General features: G+C 44.8%; 1 protein-coding gene across 5 annotated transcripts in view; it reads left to right on the forward strand.

Annotated features, from left to right (window-relative positions):
- Positions 1-19,399, forward strand: part of RBPMS (RNA binding protein, mRNA processing factor) — a 193,848-nt gene that overhangs the window by 106,584 nt on the left and 67,865 nt on the right. For all 5 annotated transcript variants that reach the window (XR_010726027.1, XM_066235044.1, XM_066235041.1 and 2 more), the window contains one exon: positions 11,540-11,690. Coding sequence is in view for 4 of the 5 variants with exons in the window: in XM_066235044.1 (XP_066091141.1) it covers positions 11,540-11,690 (151 nt within the window). In the remaining variant the exon portion in view is untranslated. The remainder of the gene's footprint in view (positions 1-11,539; positions 11,691-19,399) is intronic.

A 19,399-nucleotide genomic window follows, 5' to 3' on the forward strand; every position in this document is an offset into this window, starting at 1 on the left:
ACTTAAAAATTATTGAATTGTATACAAAAGAGTGAATTTTATGATATGTGAATTATATTTCACAAACAGGTTTTTCAAAAATATATAACAGTATGTGACATTCCAGCAACTTTAAAAAAAAACATTGAATTTCAGTTAAATCAAAATTAAATAAATTAAGTAGAAACAAGTCATGAATAAAATAGACTTCAATGTTTGGTCACTTAGCAAGTAAGAACGCAAATGCATTTCATGTCTGGATGAAAATCTTTGAAGGTAGTGTAGTATAACTAAACCACCTCCAACTGCTGGATCTGTGCCGTATCTTCCCCGACATGCTCTTATGACTAGAAATCTTTTTGAGTACCATTTGTGTAAGAATCGGCGATAAGATTTATTTATTTATTTACCTGTATTTATTACCTTGTTCTAGTCAATTACCAGAGGGAACTGGTGTTTCGGGGTGACACTGGCTAATTATACAGTATTCAGATGCCCAATTCTACAACACATCTTTATATACCACATTTTGTGCCCCCTGCCCGTGAGTCAAGTCTTTGTCCATGACCATTCATCCTCTTTACACTCAACTGTCCCCCATACTCCCCATCCCTGGCAAGTACCACACTGTTGTCTGTGTCCGTGAGTTTTTCTCCATTTTGTGTGTGTGTTTAGTTTAGTCCCTCCACCCTCCTCACCGCACCCTCACCCCCACCAGCTGTCAGCCTGCTCTCTATCTATGAGTCTGTCTCTAATTTGCTTGTTCATTGGATTCCACATAGGAAGGAAATCCTATAGTACTTTCTTTCTCTGACTGGCTTATTTCACTTAGCATAATGCTCTCGAGGTCTATCCATGCTGCCACAAAAAGGTGTAAAAGAAATCATCAATAAAATGAAAAGACCGCCTGACCTGTGGTGGCGCAGTGGATAAAGCGTCGACCTGGAAATGCTGAGGTCGCTGGTTCGAAACCCTGGGCTTGCCTGGTCAAGGCACATATGGGAGTTGATGCTTCCAGCTCCTCCCCCCCTTCTCTCTCTCTGTCTCTCTTCTCTCTCTCTCCCTCTGTCTCTCCCTCTCCTCCCTAAAATGAATAAATAAAAAAAATTAAAAAAAAAATTAAAAGACCACCCACTGAATGGGAGAACATACTCAATGATACACTTGATAAGGAATTAATATCCAAAATTTATAAAGGACATAAAACTCAACACTAAAAAGACAAACAGTCCAATTAAAAAGTGGGTGAAGGACCTGAATAGACACTTCTCCAAAAAAGGACATACAGGCCCTGGCCGGTTGGCTCAGCGGTAGAGCGTCGGCCTGGCGTGCGGAGGACCCGGGTTCGATTCCCGGCCAGGGCACACAGGAGAGGCGCCCATTTGCTTCTCCACCCCTCCGCCGCGCTTTCCTCTCTGTCTCTCTCTTCCCCTCCTGCAGCCAAGGCTCCATTGGAGCAAAGATGGCCCGGGCGCTGGGGATGGCTCTGTGGCCTCTGCCCCAGGAGCTAGAGTGGCTCTGGTCGCAACATGGCGACGCCCCGGAGGGGCAGAGCATCGCCCCCTGGTGGGCAGAGCGTCGCCCCTGGTGGGCGTGCCGGGTGGATCCCGGTCGGGCACATGCGGGAGTCTGTCTGACTGTCTCTCCCTGTTTCCAGCTTCAGAAAAATGAAAAAAAAAAAAAAAAAGGACATACAGATGGCCAGTAGATACATGAAAAGATGCTCAATGTCACCAATCATCAGAGAAAGGCAAATTAAAACCACAACGGGATATCACCTCACACCTGTCAAAATGGCTGTCATCAGTAAACAATAGTGTTAGCAAGCGTGTGGAGAAAGGGGAGCGCTTGAACTGTCAGTGGGAATGCAGACTGGTACAGCCACCATGGAAAGCCGTATGGAGTTACCTCACATCATTAAAAATAGAACTGGCTTGTGACCCAGTGATTCCACTTCTGGGAGTTTATCCAAGAAACCAAAACACTAATTCAAAAGAATACATGCACTCCTATGTTTATAGCAGCATTATTATAATACATACACAGCAGTAGCCAAGATTTGGCAGCAGTCCAGGTGCCCATCAGTAGGTGATTGGTAAAAAAGCTGTGGTGTGTTTACACAATAGAATACTAGGCAGCCGTAAAAAAGCATTTAGTTTATTGTGGAAGAAGCCTAGAGGTTGCTGAGAAATTGAATAGTCATTTTCAAAGCTCAACCAAATTATGATCTCCATGAATTAGAATATAAAGGCTTTATAAAACCCCCTCACTGTCAGCTAAGTATGCCATTCTTTTTATTTACTCCTGATACTTTAATTAGTTCTTTCTTCACCATGGATACTGTTTTATGTATCACTCCTTACAGAAACTAGCAGCATTGGTTGAACTTTGATGTTTAATGCTTGATAATTTTGATAATTTAGAAGGAAATCACTTTACCATCCCACTATACTATTTGATTTCTTCTGCCTGTAGGAGAATAATTACTACCTTCAAAGAGAGAAATAAAAACATCACTTCTAACCCAGGCTAGGTCAGTGATACGAAAGGCTAGCCATAGGCACCAGGCATGTCAGCCACCACCTGGTGGTGCTCTGAGTCTTGGAGGTTCTAACAGCGGGTTATGAAGCAGCCCCAGAGATTAGTGTGCTCTGTGCTTGGCTAAGTCTTGAAGAAGCATGTCAGAATTCCTTTCCTCAGAGGATCTTGGATTTAGTACCAGAAACCAAGATAAGGAGGATGGTGTAAAGCCGGAGAGAAGACAAGATCCAGGTACTGAGATTACATTACTCCAGGGTCAGAAAGGGGGCAGTGCTAAGTTTGACCTTGACTTGAGCTCCTGTCTTTATGTTTCATTGACCTCACCTGTAAAGATTAGAAGATTCTCAGGGCTGAGGAAGAACTGAACAGATTATTACAAAAGAAAATGTAGTTTCATACACTGTGATTTTATTGTACTATATACATAGTTTTTGGTAACAAATCCTTTTTATTCTGTGTTAGGAAGTCAGATGAACTGGTTAGTATCTGCAACTTAAAGAGCATTTATTTCTTCTCTTCAGTAAAGCCACCTGCCTAAGGATGCCCCACATTCCTTAAAGCAGAAGGGGGTGTTATTTGAAATTGGACATGGGGAGAGAGGCAGTAAGAAGCTGTATCAGCCAGGAAACTCAGCATATTAAATTGAAACTTAAGAAATTGCTGCTATTTTACTACCTCTATTCTACCAAAAAGAAGAAAATTGTGTCATCTGGTTTGATAGGTACGCCTGCGGTCCCATGGATTACTGCATGGGGGTGGGGTCTGTTTGGACGGTCAGGAGATTTGCTTAGGACTGTGGCTGTCCCCGTCTCTGAGGGCAGAGTTCATGGACAGTGGAGTGAGTAGAAAGGCAGGTCTGGCGCTTCCCAGTGGAGTTTCCAGTAGTTTGTGCAAATGGAATAGTATTCTTAAACATTTGAATTTGCCCGTGTTGTCACCTTTGAAAGGATTTTCACCCAGCACTCACCAGATGAAGTGACACCTCGAGCACAGCTGAGCACCTTCGCCCAGGTCCAGGCAACACACACAGCCATTCGTTTTTAGCAGTGTTGGTCTTTACACCCCCCCTTAAACATTTCCATGTGTTTCAATGAGAAATTGAAAATAAAAAACTTAACTATGATAAATGACATTTAAAACCTTTGATTACTTGGAATCTTCTTTGAAAAGGTTCAGTATTTCAGTCACAGCAACTGGTGCAGGTGCTGTTAAAAATCCTGGGTCTCAGCTTTTTAGTCAGCACACATGAAATTACTCAGAAATATAAAATGAATGAATGAATGAATAACTTTTTAAATGGCAAAATGATTTTACCTGCTATAAGAGGTAGAGAGAAAATAAGGTGAAGACAAGGAAGGGGCGGGGCCCCAAGCTGAATACAAGCAGAAATAAGTGACTCTAACTCTTTCAAATAAATAATACAGTCACACGGGAGATGGGGAGGTGAGGAGAACAAACCCAGATAATTCTTGAGTGGACATATTGTGACTGTATCCTTTTAGGCTAAAAAATGAGGGGGAAAAAAAACCCTTAACACTGTAAGTAAATAACGAACTCTAGTTAATCAGTTTGTTTTTTATGTTGCTATTGTGTTGCAATTTTGAAACCACTTAGTGTGCATTCCTGTACTGAGCAAATAAGTAAATGTGTGGTCAGTAGTGAGAGCTAACATTCAGAGGAGTTACAGACACGGAAAGGGAAGGCTAGAAGGAAGCCAGTCTTGTCGGGTTCGGTTGGAGCTTTCGGCACAAACTTGTGGTCTTAATATATCTAAGTAGATGCGCGTGTGGAAAGGGTGTGTGCGCGCATACAAATCTGGGGGAACTGGAGCACCAATACCAAGGGATAGGAATAAGTTATAAATAAATAGTAAATGAAGCAGAAGGGTAAGCTTTTCCTTAGAGGAGAAAACTGGCAAATACAGAAGGAATGATGGGATTAGCGAATAATCATTTGGTGACCGCAGTAGTAGTAATTGCTTCAGGTAAGGATCAGTAGATGATAAAGTTAGTTGGTGAAAGTTTTTTGAGAAACCAGAGATTTACACAGTCTCAAACTATCTCCCTATGAGATACTTACTAATAAAAAAGGAAAAATAGCAACCTTATAGTAAGAAACTTGGCAAGCGATCAAAGCTATTATCACGAGTAATGGGACAAAAATGACATTATGACATGTACTGGGAATGACACGTCTTATTCCTGCCAAAAAAAAAATGCACAATCTGAGTCAAGAAGTTAGATAAGCCCAAATTGAGGGTCATTCTAAAAAATAAATAGCCTACTGTACTCTTCAAAAAATGTCAAGGTCATAAAAGACAAGGACTGGGGAAAATATTTCAGGAGACTGAAGAGATGACGACAACTGAATGCTGTCTGTGGTTCTGGGTTAGGTCCTGAAGGAGGAAAAGAAAGGTGTCTTTCCTTGTCTTCAGGAAATCGGACTGTAAAGGCTCAAAGGGCACCACACTTTCCGCTTATTCTTAAACCACTCGGGGAGGGGAAGGTCAGTGTGTGCGGGGAACCTGGGCAAAGGGTGCACAGGAATTCTTTGCACTCTGCGACTTTTCTGTAAGTCTGAAATTATGTCAGAATAAAGTCATTTTTTAAAAAATTTAACAGAAACATCAGCCTCCCTGGTCGAACCCTCTCGCAGACTGTCGGCTGCTCTGGGTTCTGCTCCGGTCACCCTCCATGCAAAATCTCTTGCTATGCCCCGCTCCCACTTTTTAAAAAGTCTGTTTCAGATTTTACAAATTATAGATTTATAAATTATACACATTTGTAGTAAGTTCAAACAATACAAAATTCAACAGAATAGAATTCATAGTATCCTGTTCTCTCACTACCCCTCCCCCCTCACGACCACCTGCACATCAAGTTTCCACTGTTAGCAGGATGGTTGTCACATCAGAAACGTTCCTGGGCTTACACGGAGAGATGAATGTGTTCACACACACACACACCAGACACACACACAGTCTCCCCTACTCCCCCCAAGACCACTAATCATTGTTGAGTATCTTTTTTTAAAAAAAAAAACCCATAAGCCATAGGCTTATTTCTTAATAAATACATAGAGACTTGTTTCATTCTTGACTATTCTTTATTCCTCTAATGAATGCTTCCGTTGTTCCTAAAACTATACTGCTCACAAACATGAGGGGAGATTTCAAAATGAATCTGAAGCGATAAAATATCCCCCAGTGTTTGTGAGCAGTGTGGCTGTCCAGGACTAATAAACCACTTACTTTAGTGGTAGAGCCAGTCGTGGGGACACTGGGAGGCCTGGCAGCTCGCAGAAATGAAAGATGCTCCAAGTCAACGGGATTTCATCAGGGCTGAGGGCAGCTGAGGACCCAGTGACAGGAGCTAGGAGATGCTTACTCTGGTGGAGAACTGTTAAGGTGACTCAGCGCCACCTACCTCCATTTCTGTATCTCTACTCAAGGTTCAGATCTTCAGAAGAAAACACATATATGATCACTTTGGGCAGCACCTGGCCCTTCAAGAGCCGTCTGTTGTCTGGGAGTAAGGGCACAGAACCCAGACAGCGGCCTCGGTGCCCTTCCCACAGAAGGACCAGCAGAGCAGCTGTCCCCACCAACTTCTCTCTCGGGGGGGCGGGGGGGGGGCGGCTCTGATTGCTTCGTGTCTGGTCTGGTCCAGTCTCTCCATAAGTCCAGAAAATTCTCTTTTTAACCTTTCTATTCATAAATACCTCTTAAGCTTTATTTACAAATAAGTAATAAAAAGAGGATTTTTAAAATTCCCTCAGCAGTCCCGAATGCAGTAACTGATCTTCGAGTGTGGGCACTGCAGTCGGTAAATGCAGAGTTTCGGTTTTCTTCCGGTTCTCCAATTGTTCTCCGTAGCTTTGGAGACCGAGGTTATGTCCTCTAGTGATCACACATGCCAGGCCTTCCAAAGGTTGAACTGAAGTGGCCCCGTTGGTTGGGTCACCTGGGTAAAGTGAAAGGTGAGGTTGGTGGAGCAGGGAAGACTTACTTCTGTGAGACAGAAGGGTTTCGAAGGAACAGTCGGAGGTATTTTAGGACCCAGCGCCCAAGGAAGGAAACTGTATGAAGATGATGTCTTAGTTCTGGCTGCTGTAACAAAATACCATATACTGGATGACTTAAACAACAGACATTTGATTTTCTTAGCTCTGGAGGCTGGAAAGTCCCAGATCAAGTTGGAACAGCTTCAGTATATGGGAAGGACCCTCTTCCTGGATTGCAGATGGCCGCCTTCTCACTGTGCGCGCACGTGGCCCTGCCTTGGTGTGGGTTCATGGTGAAAGAGACCGCTGGTGTTTCTAAGGGCACTGATCCCATCATAGGGGTCCCACCCTCACAGCCTTATCTGAACCTAATTGCCTCTCAAGTTCCCACCTCCAAATGACATCACATTGGGGTTCAACATAGGAATTTTGGGAGGAAACAAACATTTAGTTTATAATACATAAACGTATGGATTTGAAACTGCCCTTGCATACTCTTAAGTGTACTAGACTACTTAGGATACATTATTTGCCAACAGTGTCTTTTTTTTTTTTTTTTCATTTTTCTGAAGCTGGAAACAGGGAGAGACAGTCAGACAGACTCCCTCATGCGCCCGACCGGGATCCACCCGGCACGCCCACCAGGGGCGAGGCTCTGCCCACCAGGGGGCGATGCTCTGCCCATCCTGGGCGTCGCCATGTTGCGACCAGAGCCACTCTAGTGCCTGAGGCAGAGGCCACAGAGCCATCCCCAGCGCCCGGGCCATCTTTGCTCCAATGGAGCCTTGGCTGCAGGAGGGGAAGAGAGAGACAGAGAGGAAAGCGCGGCAGAGGGGTGGAGAAGCAAATGGGCGCTTCTCCTGTGTGCCCTGGCCGGGAATCGAACCTGGGTCCTCCGCACGCTAGGCCGACGCTCTACCGCTGAGCCAACCGGCCAGGGCTAACAGTGTGTTTATACCTCCCAGGGCCGGCCCCGGGGAGGGAGTTCAGCCTTGGTAAATCACAGTGAACCTGTGGGTTGCTTTGGTCACAGTGTTTTTGGCCATCTTGAAGAGACTGTTGGCTGTCCTTGCAGCCAGTGAGGTTGGGTTGTTTCTACGTAACTGTTTCTTCTCATATCGGTCTCATACTGATACCCAGAAACGATCCTTTCTGCTCACCTTGTAAACAAGACATTTACAAACGGGAAAGTCTTGGTTCATTATGAGAAGGGTTTTGGTGAATTATAGATAGGCGGGAGGAAAAGGTTGATTTTGAAAGGCGCAGAGCTCCCCTTTGACTTGGCAGTAATCTTACCCTGACAACTTTTCATGTGAAGTCCCTCTGGCCAGAAAATAATCTTAATAGGCTTTAATTAAAAGCACAAGGTTATTTTTCCATGTCCTCTCCTTATCCAACTCCCTCCTTGTTCATCTTTCTCTGTTTCTTTCTCTTGGCTGCCATGTTCCTCCCACCCCACCCCCCTCTGCCGCTTCATCATCTCCTAGCATTTAAAATGTTTGGGGCTTGGCTAATCCCTATGGATAGAAACGGAGCCGAGCAGGATATTGATTACCAAATATGGTATTGCTGCTAAAGATGTTAGAGGAATGTGGCTTGTATTCTAAGCCTCCAGCCTCTGAATAAGCTGCCAAACAAATTAGGTCATTTTAACTTCTTAGGTTGTTTTTTTTTTTTTAATAAGGAGCTGGAACTTTGATTTGGAACACGAGGGTGGTGTTATTTTAGCTCAGGCGTGGAGGAGGGGTCTAACGAGGGAGCTAGGGCGTGGGGCAGACTCCCAGGGCATGCTTTAGGGCCTGAACCCCCCCCACCCCCGCTTTGGTTGTGGAGGAGGCCGGCCTCCTGTGGGGATCCCCAAGTGACTGGAACACCTGTGAAAAAGCTGAGGCCTAGGTTCCAGATGCGCGGCCTCGTTATCTGAGGCGGGGGGGGGGGGGGGGGGGGGGCTCCAGAGCCCTGCGGACAGGTCCCAGGGGCCTCTGCCATGCACGCTCAGCTCTAGGGACAGCACTTCTTCACAGAAAGGTTGGTGCTTTTTAGTGCCAGCCAGGAAGGGCACCCTGGAACTGATGGCGAGGTGTTGCTCTGTGTGGCTGAGGCTGTGTGCTGTCACTGCGGATGTCCCACCGCAGCCTACTTTTAAATGACGACCAGGGACTGCGCCTGACTCCCAGTAAAGACCGCAGCCGGACAGGTCCATATTTAGAAATACTTATTCTGCTGTGATATTAATTTCAATAGAGTAAAATGCTCTTAAGTAGAGTGGATAGAAGCAAACACATCACTTCAGAATTCTGCTTTGTTCTTTTTCCTTATATTCGTTTTTTTTGTGGTTTTTTTTTTGTTTTGTTTTGTTTTTGTTTTTTGGCAAGATAATACCAGGATTTCCCAAAGAAAGACAAAAACTGAAACAGGTTAAAGAATTTCTTTTTCTGTTTCATATAACTGGCACCCCTTTTTGCTTTTTGTTGTTGGTTAGGAGTCCTTTTATTCCTGCCCACCCCTACCAGTTTCCACCTTCAGTTGGCTTTGTCTCAGAGAATCTTAAATCGGGCTTGGAAAGAAACTCCACCCCCTCCAGGACACCTGGGGGTCAGGGCTCTGTGGCTTTGTTGTACCTCCCGCCCCCCATATCTCTCACTGCTGTTACCATCCGGTCACAGCTTTTCCTCTGTGAAGTTCAGAGTTCTTGCTGATTTTCTGAGTCAGAGAATCTTACTAATGTCTTGTGGAAACTGCTCCTGTCTTTCTTCAAGCTCATCAAGAAGCAGCAGCAAGGGGGCTTTGGGACCCACAGACTTACCTGCGTTCTTTAGGGTAGTCATTTCCAGAACTTCTTTTCTTTTCTTTTTTTTTTTTTTCTTCATTTTTCTGAAGCTGGAAACAGGGAGAGACAGTGAGACAGACTCCCGCATGCGCCCGACCGGGATCCACCCGGCATGCTCTGCCCACCAGGGGGCGATGCTCTGCCCATCCTGGGCATCGCCATGTTGCGACCAGAGCCACTCTAGCGCCTGAGGCAGAGGCCACAGAGCCATCCCCAGCACCCGGGCCATCTTTGCTCCAATGGAGCCTTGGCTGCGGGAGGGGAAGAGAGAGACAGAGAGGAAAGCGCGGCGGAGGGGTGGAGAAGCAAATGGGCGCTTCTCCTGTGTGCCCTGGCCGGGAATCGAGCCCGGGTCCTCCGCACGCTAGGCCGACGCTCTACCGCTGAGCCAACCGGCCAGGGCCTCCAGAACTTCTTTTCTAGAACACCTAGAGACAAACACAGATCTAAATCTGACTTGGACGCACATTTATACACTGTACTGGGATATCTTTTTTTCTTTTTTGGGGGGTGACAGAGAGAGGGATAGATAGGAACAGACAGGAAGGGAGAGAGATGAGAAACATCAATTCTTCCTTGTGGCACCTTAGTTGTTTATTGATTGCTTTCTCATGTGCCTTAAACAGGGCAGGGGGGGGAGGCTACAGCAGATCAAGTGACCCCTTGTTCAAGCCAGCGACCTTGGGCTCAAGCTGGTGAGCCTTGCTCAAACCAGATGAGCCCTCAATCAAGTTGACGAGCTCAGGGTCTCGAACCTGGGTCCTCCACGTCCCAGTTCGACGCTCTATTTACTGCGCCACCACCTGGTCAGGCTGGGATATCTTTCTGATGCTATAGTTTGGGTTCCAAATCCATGTTATTGGACATAGTTATTGTGTGATGATTTGTCATGCTTAGCAACAGAGGAATTCTTGAGTGGGTGGGAGGGTTTCAAAATAGACTTATCTTGCCCTAAATCTTGTTTTTATAGTGTTTGTGATTTATTTCGTTGAATGTTTTTGTTTTAGGTAAACTGCACAAATAGGGCCAAGGGTAATTGAAATGTCCGTTCTTGCCCATATAATCTATTGTTTCTCTGTGTAGTTAATAAGCCAGCTATAATCAAGATCAGTATTTAACCATATCAAAACATTTAGATTTTGTGTAAACTTGCAAGCTAACTGGTCTTAAATGATACTTGTTATATTGAAATTTTAAAACTGTTTAGTTCGTGTCTTCTTAGTAACTCGGAGTGCATGCTTCACTGTTACAAAAGCTCTCCAGTTAGAAAGGGATGGAAATTTCCCCTCTGTAGGGGATGAGAGCTAAGCTCTTGTAGAATGACATTGGTTTAAGTCAGTGTCAGAACACTGTCAAGCCTGGGCCCCTCTGGGTTTCAGGTGCTAGACTTCCCAGTATTGCTCAAGGCTTTACATTAACCCTCTTAGTCTTATTGGTAGCCATTAACTGAAGTTTTTTTTGTTTTTTGTTTTTTGTTTTTTGTTTTTTGTTTTTTTTTCATTTTTCTGAAGCTGGAAACAGGGAGAGACAGTCAGACAGACTCCCGCATGCACCCGGCACGCCCACCAGGGGCGACGCTCTGCCCACCAGGGGGCGATGCTCTGCCCATCCTGGGTGTCGCCATGTTGCGACCAGAGCCACTCTAGCGCCTGGGGCAGAGGCCACAGAGCCATCCCCAGCGCCCGGGCCATCTTTGCTCCAATGGAGCCTCGGCTGCGGGAGGGGAAGAGAGAGACAGAGAGGAAAGCGCGGCGGAGGGGTGGAGAAGCAAATGGGCGCTTCTCCTGTGTGCCCTGGCCGGGAATCAAACCTGGGTCCTCCGCACGCTAGGCCGATGCTCTACCGCTGAGCCAACCGGCCAGGGCTAACTGAAGTTTTGAACCGTGCTCGGAATTTGCTGGTCTGAGTTTAAAACTTGAAAGTTTTTGTCCAAGAAGGAAAAACCATAAAGTTGAAGACCCATGTAACAAAAAAATCAAGTAAACTCCATCTCCCTGGCTTCCGGAACGTGTGTTACGTTATGGGTTCCAGTGTATTTTGTGCAAGCAGCGAGAATGACAGCCCTTGTTGACTTTTTTCTTTCTTTTTTCGGGTTGGCCAGGGTTTACTGGGGTGTTTGTTTTGTCACCATTTTGGTTTGACTGTAAGGAAACGAAAACATCTTTCATTTGTTCTTTATTTCCAAAGGGCATCCGCTTCGATCCTGAAATTCCACAAACACTACGGCTCGAGTTTGCTAAGGCAAACACGAAGATGGCCAAGAACAAACTAGTAGGGACTCCAAACCCCAGTACTCCTCTGCCCAACACTGTACCTCAGTTCATTGCCAGAGAGCCATGTAAGTTGCTGTCATTTTCATTTATAAGAAAAAAAAAATGGATAACTAAGTATTGTTGGTGTGCTGCACGTGAGATTACACCCCGGGACATAGAGCTGGCTGAGTGTCGTTCCCGTTCCTGGGAAAAGACTGCCTATTCCTGCTGTCTGACCTCCAAATGCAGCAGTCCTGTGTGTCATTGGCTGTCCCCAAAGATGGTTCGGCCTGATCAGAACTATTAACTACAAATTGTCGTGTAAAATGTTGCAGATTTCCTTAATGTTGTCTCGACTTTATCGTGAGTGTGCCCTGTTTTTGTTGGGGTGTGAACCCTTTATTCATTTCCCCAGCCTTGGACATGAGAGCTGGTTCTCAGCATTCCCTTGACTCCATTGGTTGAAAGGCAACAGTCCTGTGGCTTTGGGGAAACACAATGTTAAAAGTGAAAGGAGCTATTAAGATACTCTAGTTTTGAGAACGGGTTGAGCCATAAATCTAGGAGGGAAAGTAAACACACACAGAGCATTTATGTATTGGAACAATCAGTTCCAGAAAACCAATGCCAGTAAAGCTTTAAGGAAATGTGGGGCCTTCTGTTTCACATTAATTGAGTAAGGACGCTGACTAATTGCTACACAAGTCTTTTACCCTACCTCACGGGCTTATTTCCTTAAATAGCTAGACTACAGTTTCTGCCTTTGATTGAAAAGCTTGAAAAGGTTGTCTTAATTTTCTTTCTCGAGCTCAATCAGTATCAGAAGCGAGGCATGAGATGGGCCTGGACTTTTCCTTTCACCGCATAGCCAGGTATGATTTAGTGTGACAGGGCGTTCAAGGGTTCCCAAGTGACTGGCTGTTCTCTGGGATATTTCTATCATTCTTCGTCTTCTTTCCAAACCACATGATCTTCATCTTCTTCCTGCTTTCTCTGACAATGCGTTTCAACTTTTCTTATTGAAATTGAAGGTCAGATCCCCCCCCTCCCCATGTGCCTGTCAGATTTAATCAGGGTATTGTGGAAGTTACAGTCATTCTGTAACTAAGACACTCCTCAGAAAGCTGCTGCTTTTTGGTAGAAACTAATAGATAAAAGAGCATCTCCCCCAGTGTGTTCTAAAATTTTTCTATAAGGCCACAGAGTAATTACAGAGGGGGAAAAATTTTGTTCTTCTATGTCCTAAGGAAACTTGAAACCTTTGTTTATTTGGGAAGGAAATCTAAATGAAAATTTCATTTTAAGGTGCAGGGATGCTAAGGGAGAATGTGTGGATCTTTCTTATATAATTCTGTATCCTTACAGCATCAAACTGAGTGCCTTGTACATTCCATATATTTAATAAATATTTATTACAGTGATGATGAGTGGATAAATTAAATTTTTTAATTTAGCTCTTCACAGAATTACTCCAATCATACGCCTCTAAATTTTTTTCCTGATTTTTTTTTTCTCTTTAGATTAAGGTATAAGGACAGTATTTATAGGATACTCTGATTTAGAGAAGATAGCCTGGAGTAACTCTTTACTCCTCTAGTGTGTTTGCGTGCCTCAGATCCCAGAGAACTTTGAAAAGATTAATTTGGACAGGAAGTGCAGTGCCGGCAGTACATTACCCTTTCCGGTTGTTATTGAATGCTTTCTCTGGGAGCTGAAAGTGTTTTCTACATCTGCTACAACAGCTCTGCAAAACAGGTAGCCAGGGAGGTGACAGCCAGTTCACAACAGAGCACACAAAAGCAACGGAGATGAACTCAGCCAATGTCCACCAAACCGCAAAGGTACCAGAGAGGGTAGGGCTGAGTTTAGAATCTGCTCTGGCCAGCCCTCCCTCCCTCTCTCCTTCCCTCCCTCCCTCCCTCTCTCCCTTCCCTGTGGACGGATGGCTCAGAAGTGGTCAGATAGTTTCCATGGCGGGGTCAAAACTCGCCCAGCTGCTCCTGGCAAAACAAACTAAAAGTTAAAAAAAAAAAAAATCCAAACAGCAGTGTACTCTTGAGAAAATAAAAGTTAGCATGATTTTTCTTAATATAGCTCCTTCTTATGACATAGAGGCCTTGACAAACAACAGTTCCGCTGTGACTCAGCTCGACCTCATTGTCAAGTACAATCCCCTCTGGGTATCCAGCACTTCCGTCACAGAGGAGCATAGCTGCTTCCCTGGAGGCCGGCTGCGCACTCTGGTGGTTCCAGACTAGCAGAGGCGGCGGCACTGCGCAAGGATCGGGCGCAGGGTGGCCGGGGCATCACCAGTCGGGAACAGACCGCCATGGAATCACGGAGGTTCGGGCTGAAAAAACCCTGTAGGCTTCGCTGTCAGCCATGAGAGAGGTCTTTTAATAAATGCCTCCTTGGTGGCTGTTTTTATATGGTGGTGGCTGAAAAGTACCCATTGCCATCACTGAAGGAAGAATTTGCTGTGATTCGATTACACAACAAATATTTATCTGAACTCTCATTTCCCAAATAGCTGTTGAACTTAAATGAATCCCCAGTACGCTGGACACTGGGGACGGAGGGGACTGCAGTTGCTGCCTTAAGAGAGCTGTCAGTCCAGTGGGTCGGCGATGGCCAGGTTGTCAGGACACGGGCCTGCACAAAGCATGTAGCAGATTCCTTGCAGCTTAGTCTGGACTGCCCCCCATCAGCCTGTGGTATGGTAGCACCTGCTCTGTTTGTGGCAAGCGTGCAGATGGCGGAAGCCAGTGCCCAGCTGGCGCAGGCGGAGATGGCGGCCTGGGTGGAGAACTTGGCCGTAGTCTGGAAGATGTCAGTGACAATTCTTGCTCTGCCCATTACTGTCAAGCATTGTGACCTTCAAGAAAAACATTCAGGCCCTGGCCGGTTGGCTCAGTGGTAGAGCGTCGGCCTGGCGTGCAGAAGTCCCAGGTTCGAGTCCCGGCCAGGGCACATAGGAGAAGTGCCCATCTGCTTCTCCCCCCATCCCCCCCTCCTTCCTCTCTGTCTCTCTCTTCCCCTCCCGCAGCCAAGGCTCCATTGGAGCAAAGATGGCCCGGGCGCTGGGGATGGCTCCTTGGCCTCTGCCCCAGGCGCTAGAGTGGCTCTGGTCGCAACAGAGCAATGCTCCGGAGGGGCAGAGCATCGCCCCCTGGTGGGCAGAGCATCGCCCCCTGGTGGGTGTGCCGGGTGGATCCTGGTCAGGCGCATGCGGGAGTCTGTCTCTCCCCGTTTCCAGCTTCAGAAAAATAAATTAAAAAAAAGAAAAGAAAAGAAAAACATTCAACCTTGCTGTGCTCCTGTTCCCTCGGCTACAGAATGGAAATTATACCTCTCCTCATGATTGTTATAGAGCTAAATAATCACTTGATTTTGCTGACAATTAAATGGGTGTAATATATGTAAAGTACTAGACAAATGTGAAGTATAATTTTAATAAAAAAAAAAAGACAAAACATTAAATTGCCTTTTTTTTCTAATAGTTAAAAGTAGGTATTGAGCCTGACCTGTGGTCACGCAGTGGATCAAGCGTTGACCTGGAACACTGAGGTTGCTGGTTCAAAACCCTGGGCTTGCCTGGTTAAGGCACATATGGGAGTTGATGCTTCCTGCTCCTCCCCCCTTCTCTCTCTCTCTCTCTCTCTCTCTCTCTCTCTTTCTGTCTCTCTTCTCTAAAATGAATAAATAAAAGTAGGTATTGATATTATGAGGTATCATCACTGTGTGACTATATCTAATTTTTGCCAACTAAGAGAAAGGACTAATAAAATTCACAAACCGTCCTAGGAAAGTAGTACATTTTCTTAACTAAATTTTTATAAATGTGAGCTTCCCCGTCTCGTACTCTCGTGCATGCGATAAAGTAAGAAAAATACGGAAAAGCAGGAAGTAAGAAATGTAGAAAAGTTATATAACTCCTCCTAGATTATGCCTATGATTGTATGGAAAAGTAGTGTCTGTGGTGTAAGAACTCGGCATGAGAGAGGGAAATGGGCAGGTCCCCCCCACTGTGTTTCTCGTCTGTATAATGATGATTGGTGCTCTGTGCCAGACACTCTGCTTAGCACTTTCCATGAATTATGACATGTAAAATAGCACACTTTTGCATTTGAAGAAACTGAGGCTGAGGAAGGTTCAATAACTTTTGAGATTACACAGTAATTGAGTGTTTATAGATTGAATGGCCTCCACCCAAAATTCACATGTTGAAGTCTCAACCTTCAGTAGCTCCAAATGTAACCATATTTGAAGATAAGGTCATTAAAGGGATGATTGGATTAAAATGAGCCCGTCTGGCTGGCCCCTGATCTGATATGACTGGTGTCTTTATGAGATGAGAACCGGGGATGTGCCCACAGAGGAATGGCCTTGTGTGGACACAGCCAGGAGGCACTGCAAGCCATGGGCAGAGAGGCTGCAGGAGAAGCCCAGCCTGCTGACACCTTGACCGTAGACTTCTAGCCTCTAAAACCGAGAAAGTTAATTTCTGTTGTCTCAGTCACTCAGTCTGTGGTATTTTGTTACGGCAGCCTGAGCAGACGAATACATCAAGGATAGAGCCTGGACTTAAATTCTGCCTGTCACTTACTTCATTGGTTTTGTAACTTGACTCCTGGGCCCTTTCCCTAGTTACTTAACCTCTCTGTGTCTTACCTATAAAATGGCAGTAATAATTGTACCTACCGATAGGGTTGTGAGAATTAAATTAATTGACGTATGTAAAAGTCAGAAGAGGACCACATAATGAGTCCTCAGTGACTGCTAATATGTGCATATAAGAATGTATATGTTTTTGTGCCTGTTGTCCCTAGTAGTTGTGAGATTCTATACTCAGCTTCTATAAAGATGCCACATATTTTATTTTATGCTTTTTCATTTGGAACTTTTAAATTTTATAGTGTTATTGAGGAATGATTTGGAAACAGTAAAATGCATGTATTTAAAAAGTGGCCAGTTTGTTAGTTAGGCTTTATTGTAGTACGTATGGAAGTTAATTGAATAAATGTTCTTGATCTGTTTACACTGTTTATAGCATACTGTGTTATAATAAAGCCCTTAAAGGGTGGAGGTAGCTAACACTTATAGAGCCTTTAATCAGATTCAATAAATCAAATTTTAGGGAGTGAATGTCAGAAGGTTCTAGAACTTAGCAATAATTCCTATTCCTGTAGTACAGTGCTTAGGAATTCTGATTCAATGGGTCTGGTCTGGGACTTAAGCTCTCTCTGCATATTGTAAAGCTCTTTGGGTGATTCTGATGCTCAGTCTGGTTTGAGAATTACCAGCAGGGCAAGGAATTTTAAAGTTAACTTGTCCTTCCTACACTCTTTTCCCCTCCTCAAAAAGCAAAAACATTAAAAAAAATAAACAGGAAATAAACAATTTCTCAGCTTGAGGGCAGTCAGACAGAAGGAATTCTTTCCTACTTAACATTAAACAAACAAACATACAGGAAAAAAGCAAAAACATGCTCTATTAGGTGGTAGATATTCTTAAATACCTTGTAAGCACATAGCCCTCTGGTGAATAATCAGACCACTTCCTAGTTTTCCTGCCATGCTACTGTAACCTCCCATTTACTCAGTACCGACCCTGGATGGAGCGGAGCCCAACGTGGGCAAAGGAAGTTCTGGAGAAGGACGGTAACTGGTACTCTGGGTAGTGCAGGGGTTGGGACACAGGAAAGGAAAGAGGCCAGGAGATGGACACGGAGGAGGCAGGAGGCAGCTGGCCCCTGCGAGCGAAGGAGATGAGTGTGTCGAAGTGCAGGAGCTGAGCTTGCGGGACTGTGCTTCCGTGACTCCTGGGCCCTTTCCCTCGGAGGCAGCTCCCCGGCAGGGACTGTCCAAGGATTCCGTCCTTGCTGTGGGCCAGTTTAAAGCCCCCAGGAGTGATGTTCACAGAAACATGCCAGGGATGTTCATTCTGTGTACCCAGGCCTCACGATGGTGGAGTAACCCACGGAGCAGTCTCTAACCCCTTTACCCCCAACAAAGCCAAGCATTTGGAGGTCCCACTGTCATATCACAGAGAAAGCCCCTTGTCAAGAGCCAGGACACATGCCACTTGCCACTTGCCACTCAGGGTATGTACATATAAGAGTTCCAGGTGCTTAGGCTCCTGGACATTCTGAGAAATAAAAACATGAAACAAAACTATAATCAGTATAAGGTCAGCAGAGTCCGTCTTCCTTTTAAAAAGAAGGGTCAAACATTTACCAGTGTTTACAGGCCTAACCTCACCTCTGTCTTCAAACCTGTACACATTCCTAGCTCTGCCTTAATATGTATAATTTTAACAATCTTTAATAATTAACAATAATTTTTTTTTCTTCTTTTCCAAGTGAGAGGAGGAGAGATAGACTGGGATCCACCTGGCAGCCCCTGTCTGGGGCCATGCTTGTGACCAGGCTATTTTTTAGCACCTGAGGTGGAGGCTCCATGGAGCCATCCTCAGTGCCTAGGGCTGATGCGTTTGAACCAATTGAGCCGTGGCTGTGGGAGGAAGAGAGAGAGGAGAGAGAGAAGAGGGAGAGAAAGGGGAGGGGTGAAGAAGCAGATGGTCACTTCTGTGTGCCCTGACCAGGAATCAAACCCAGGACATCTACAAGCCAGACTGGGCTCTACCACTGAGCTAACTGGCCAGAGCCAATATAATATTAAAGTACCATTAGGCAATGGATTTGGTAAGAATGGTTTTCAGGTAAGACATAAATTGTTTGACTTGGGTGGTAAATTATTGCAGCACCCTGCGGGTCAGCCAATCTGATCCATTTTATTTACATTACGACGGAATGAATAGCCTATCTTTGATTAGCAATGGCTATTAACATTTTGCTTTGAGTGTCTTATTTCTTCTCTATCTAATCATTGACCAGGTATAAATAAATACCTTAAGAACTCAGGAAATCATATCACAGAATTCTTTTGTAATGCAAATAACTGTTCCAACTTTCGTGTTTTGTTTTGTAAATTCAAATTATTCATTACCTCTGCAGAGCAATGAAAGAATAAAGAGAGTTAATCTACTGGAACAATCCAGAAGAAACCATAGACTTAATTCTTTCAAGGCCAGGTTCTCTCCTCACCTGCTCATTAGAAGAAAGGCATTTCTCTCTCAAAGAGGTGCTTTTTCTTGTCCGGCAGTTCTCAGAGTGTTTGCCATCCCTGGTTTGTCTCCAACACTCTCTCAGGGAGTCTGCGCGGTTTAAGCTGTTTTCACGAGCACAGTTTGTTTTTCTCAATGTGCAGTGATAGACACCACCACTGGCCCCTTGTACATGTCAGGACAGTGCACCAAACTGTGCTGGTAATCACTGTATTCTTCACATTGTTTTAAAACACATTGTTGATTGTTCACCAGATAACTCGTGTTTGCACTTGAATTAGCTATTTCAGTTTTTGAAATTCACGGTAATATAGGATTATTGTATTTATGACTCTTTGCCCTGAGGGTCGAAGTTCGACAAACAGCACACCTTTCTGTATTCCCACGCAGACTCTTCTTCTTCCCACTCCTCCAGGCGTGAGATCGCAACATGGAAAGTACAACATCGAAGGTTACGGTAAACAAAAACAATCACAAAAACAATCACAGTGTCAAGCCGTCTGAACTTGGACTTTCTTCTAACCGCTTGCAATTTGAACATACATATCAAGGATATTATAAAATCTTTCTTTGTCGTGTTCAATCCAACTAGAACGTGTAAAATGTGTGTTTCAAAAGGAAAGCGCAGCGAAACCAGATCCATTTGCAAAACATGTTTATACCTGTATAC

Source organism: Saccopteryx bilineata, chromosome 6 (assembly GCF_036850765.1).
Source record: "Saccopteryx bilineata isolate mSacBil1 chromosome 6, mSacBil1_pri_phased_curated, whole genome shotgun sequence".
In the NCBI taxonomy this organism is placed as follows: Eukaryota; Metazoa; Chordata; class Mammalia; order Chiroptera; family Emballonuridae; genus Saccopteryx; species Saccopteryx bilineata.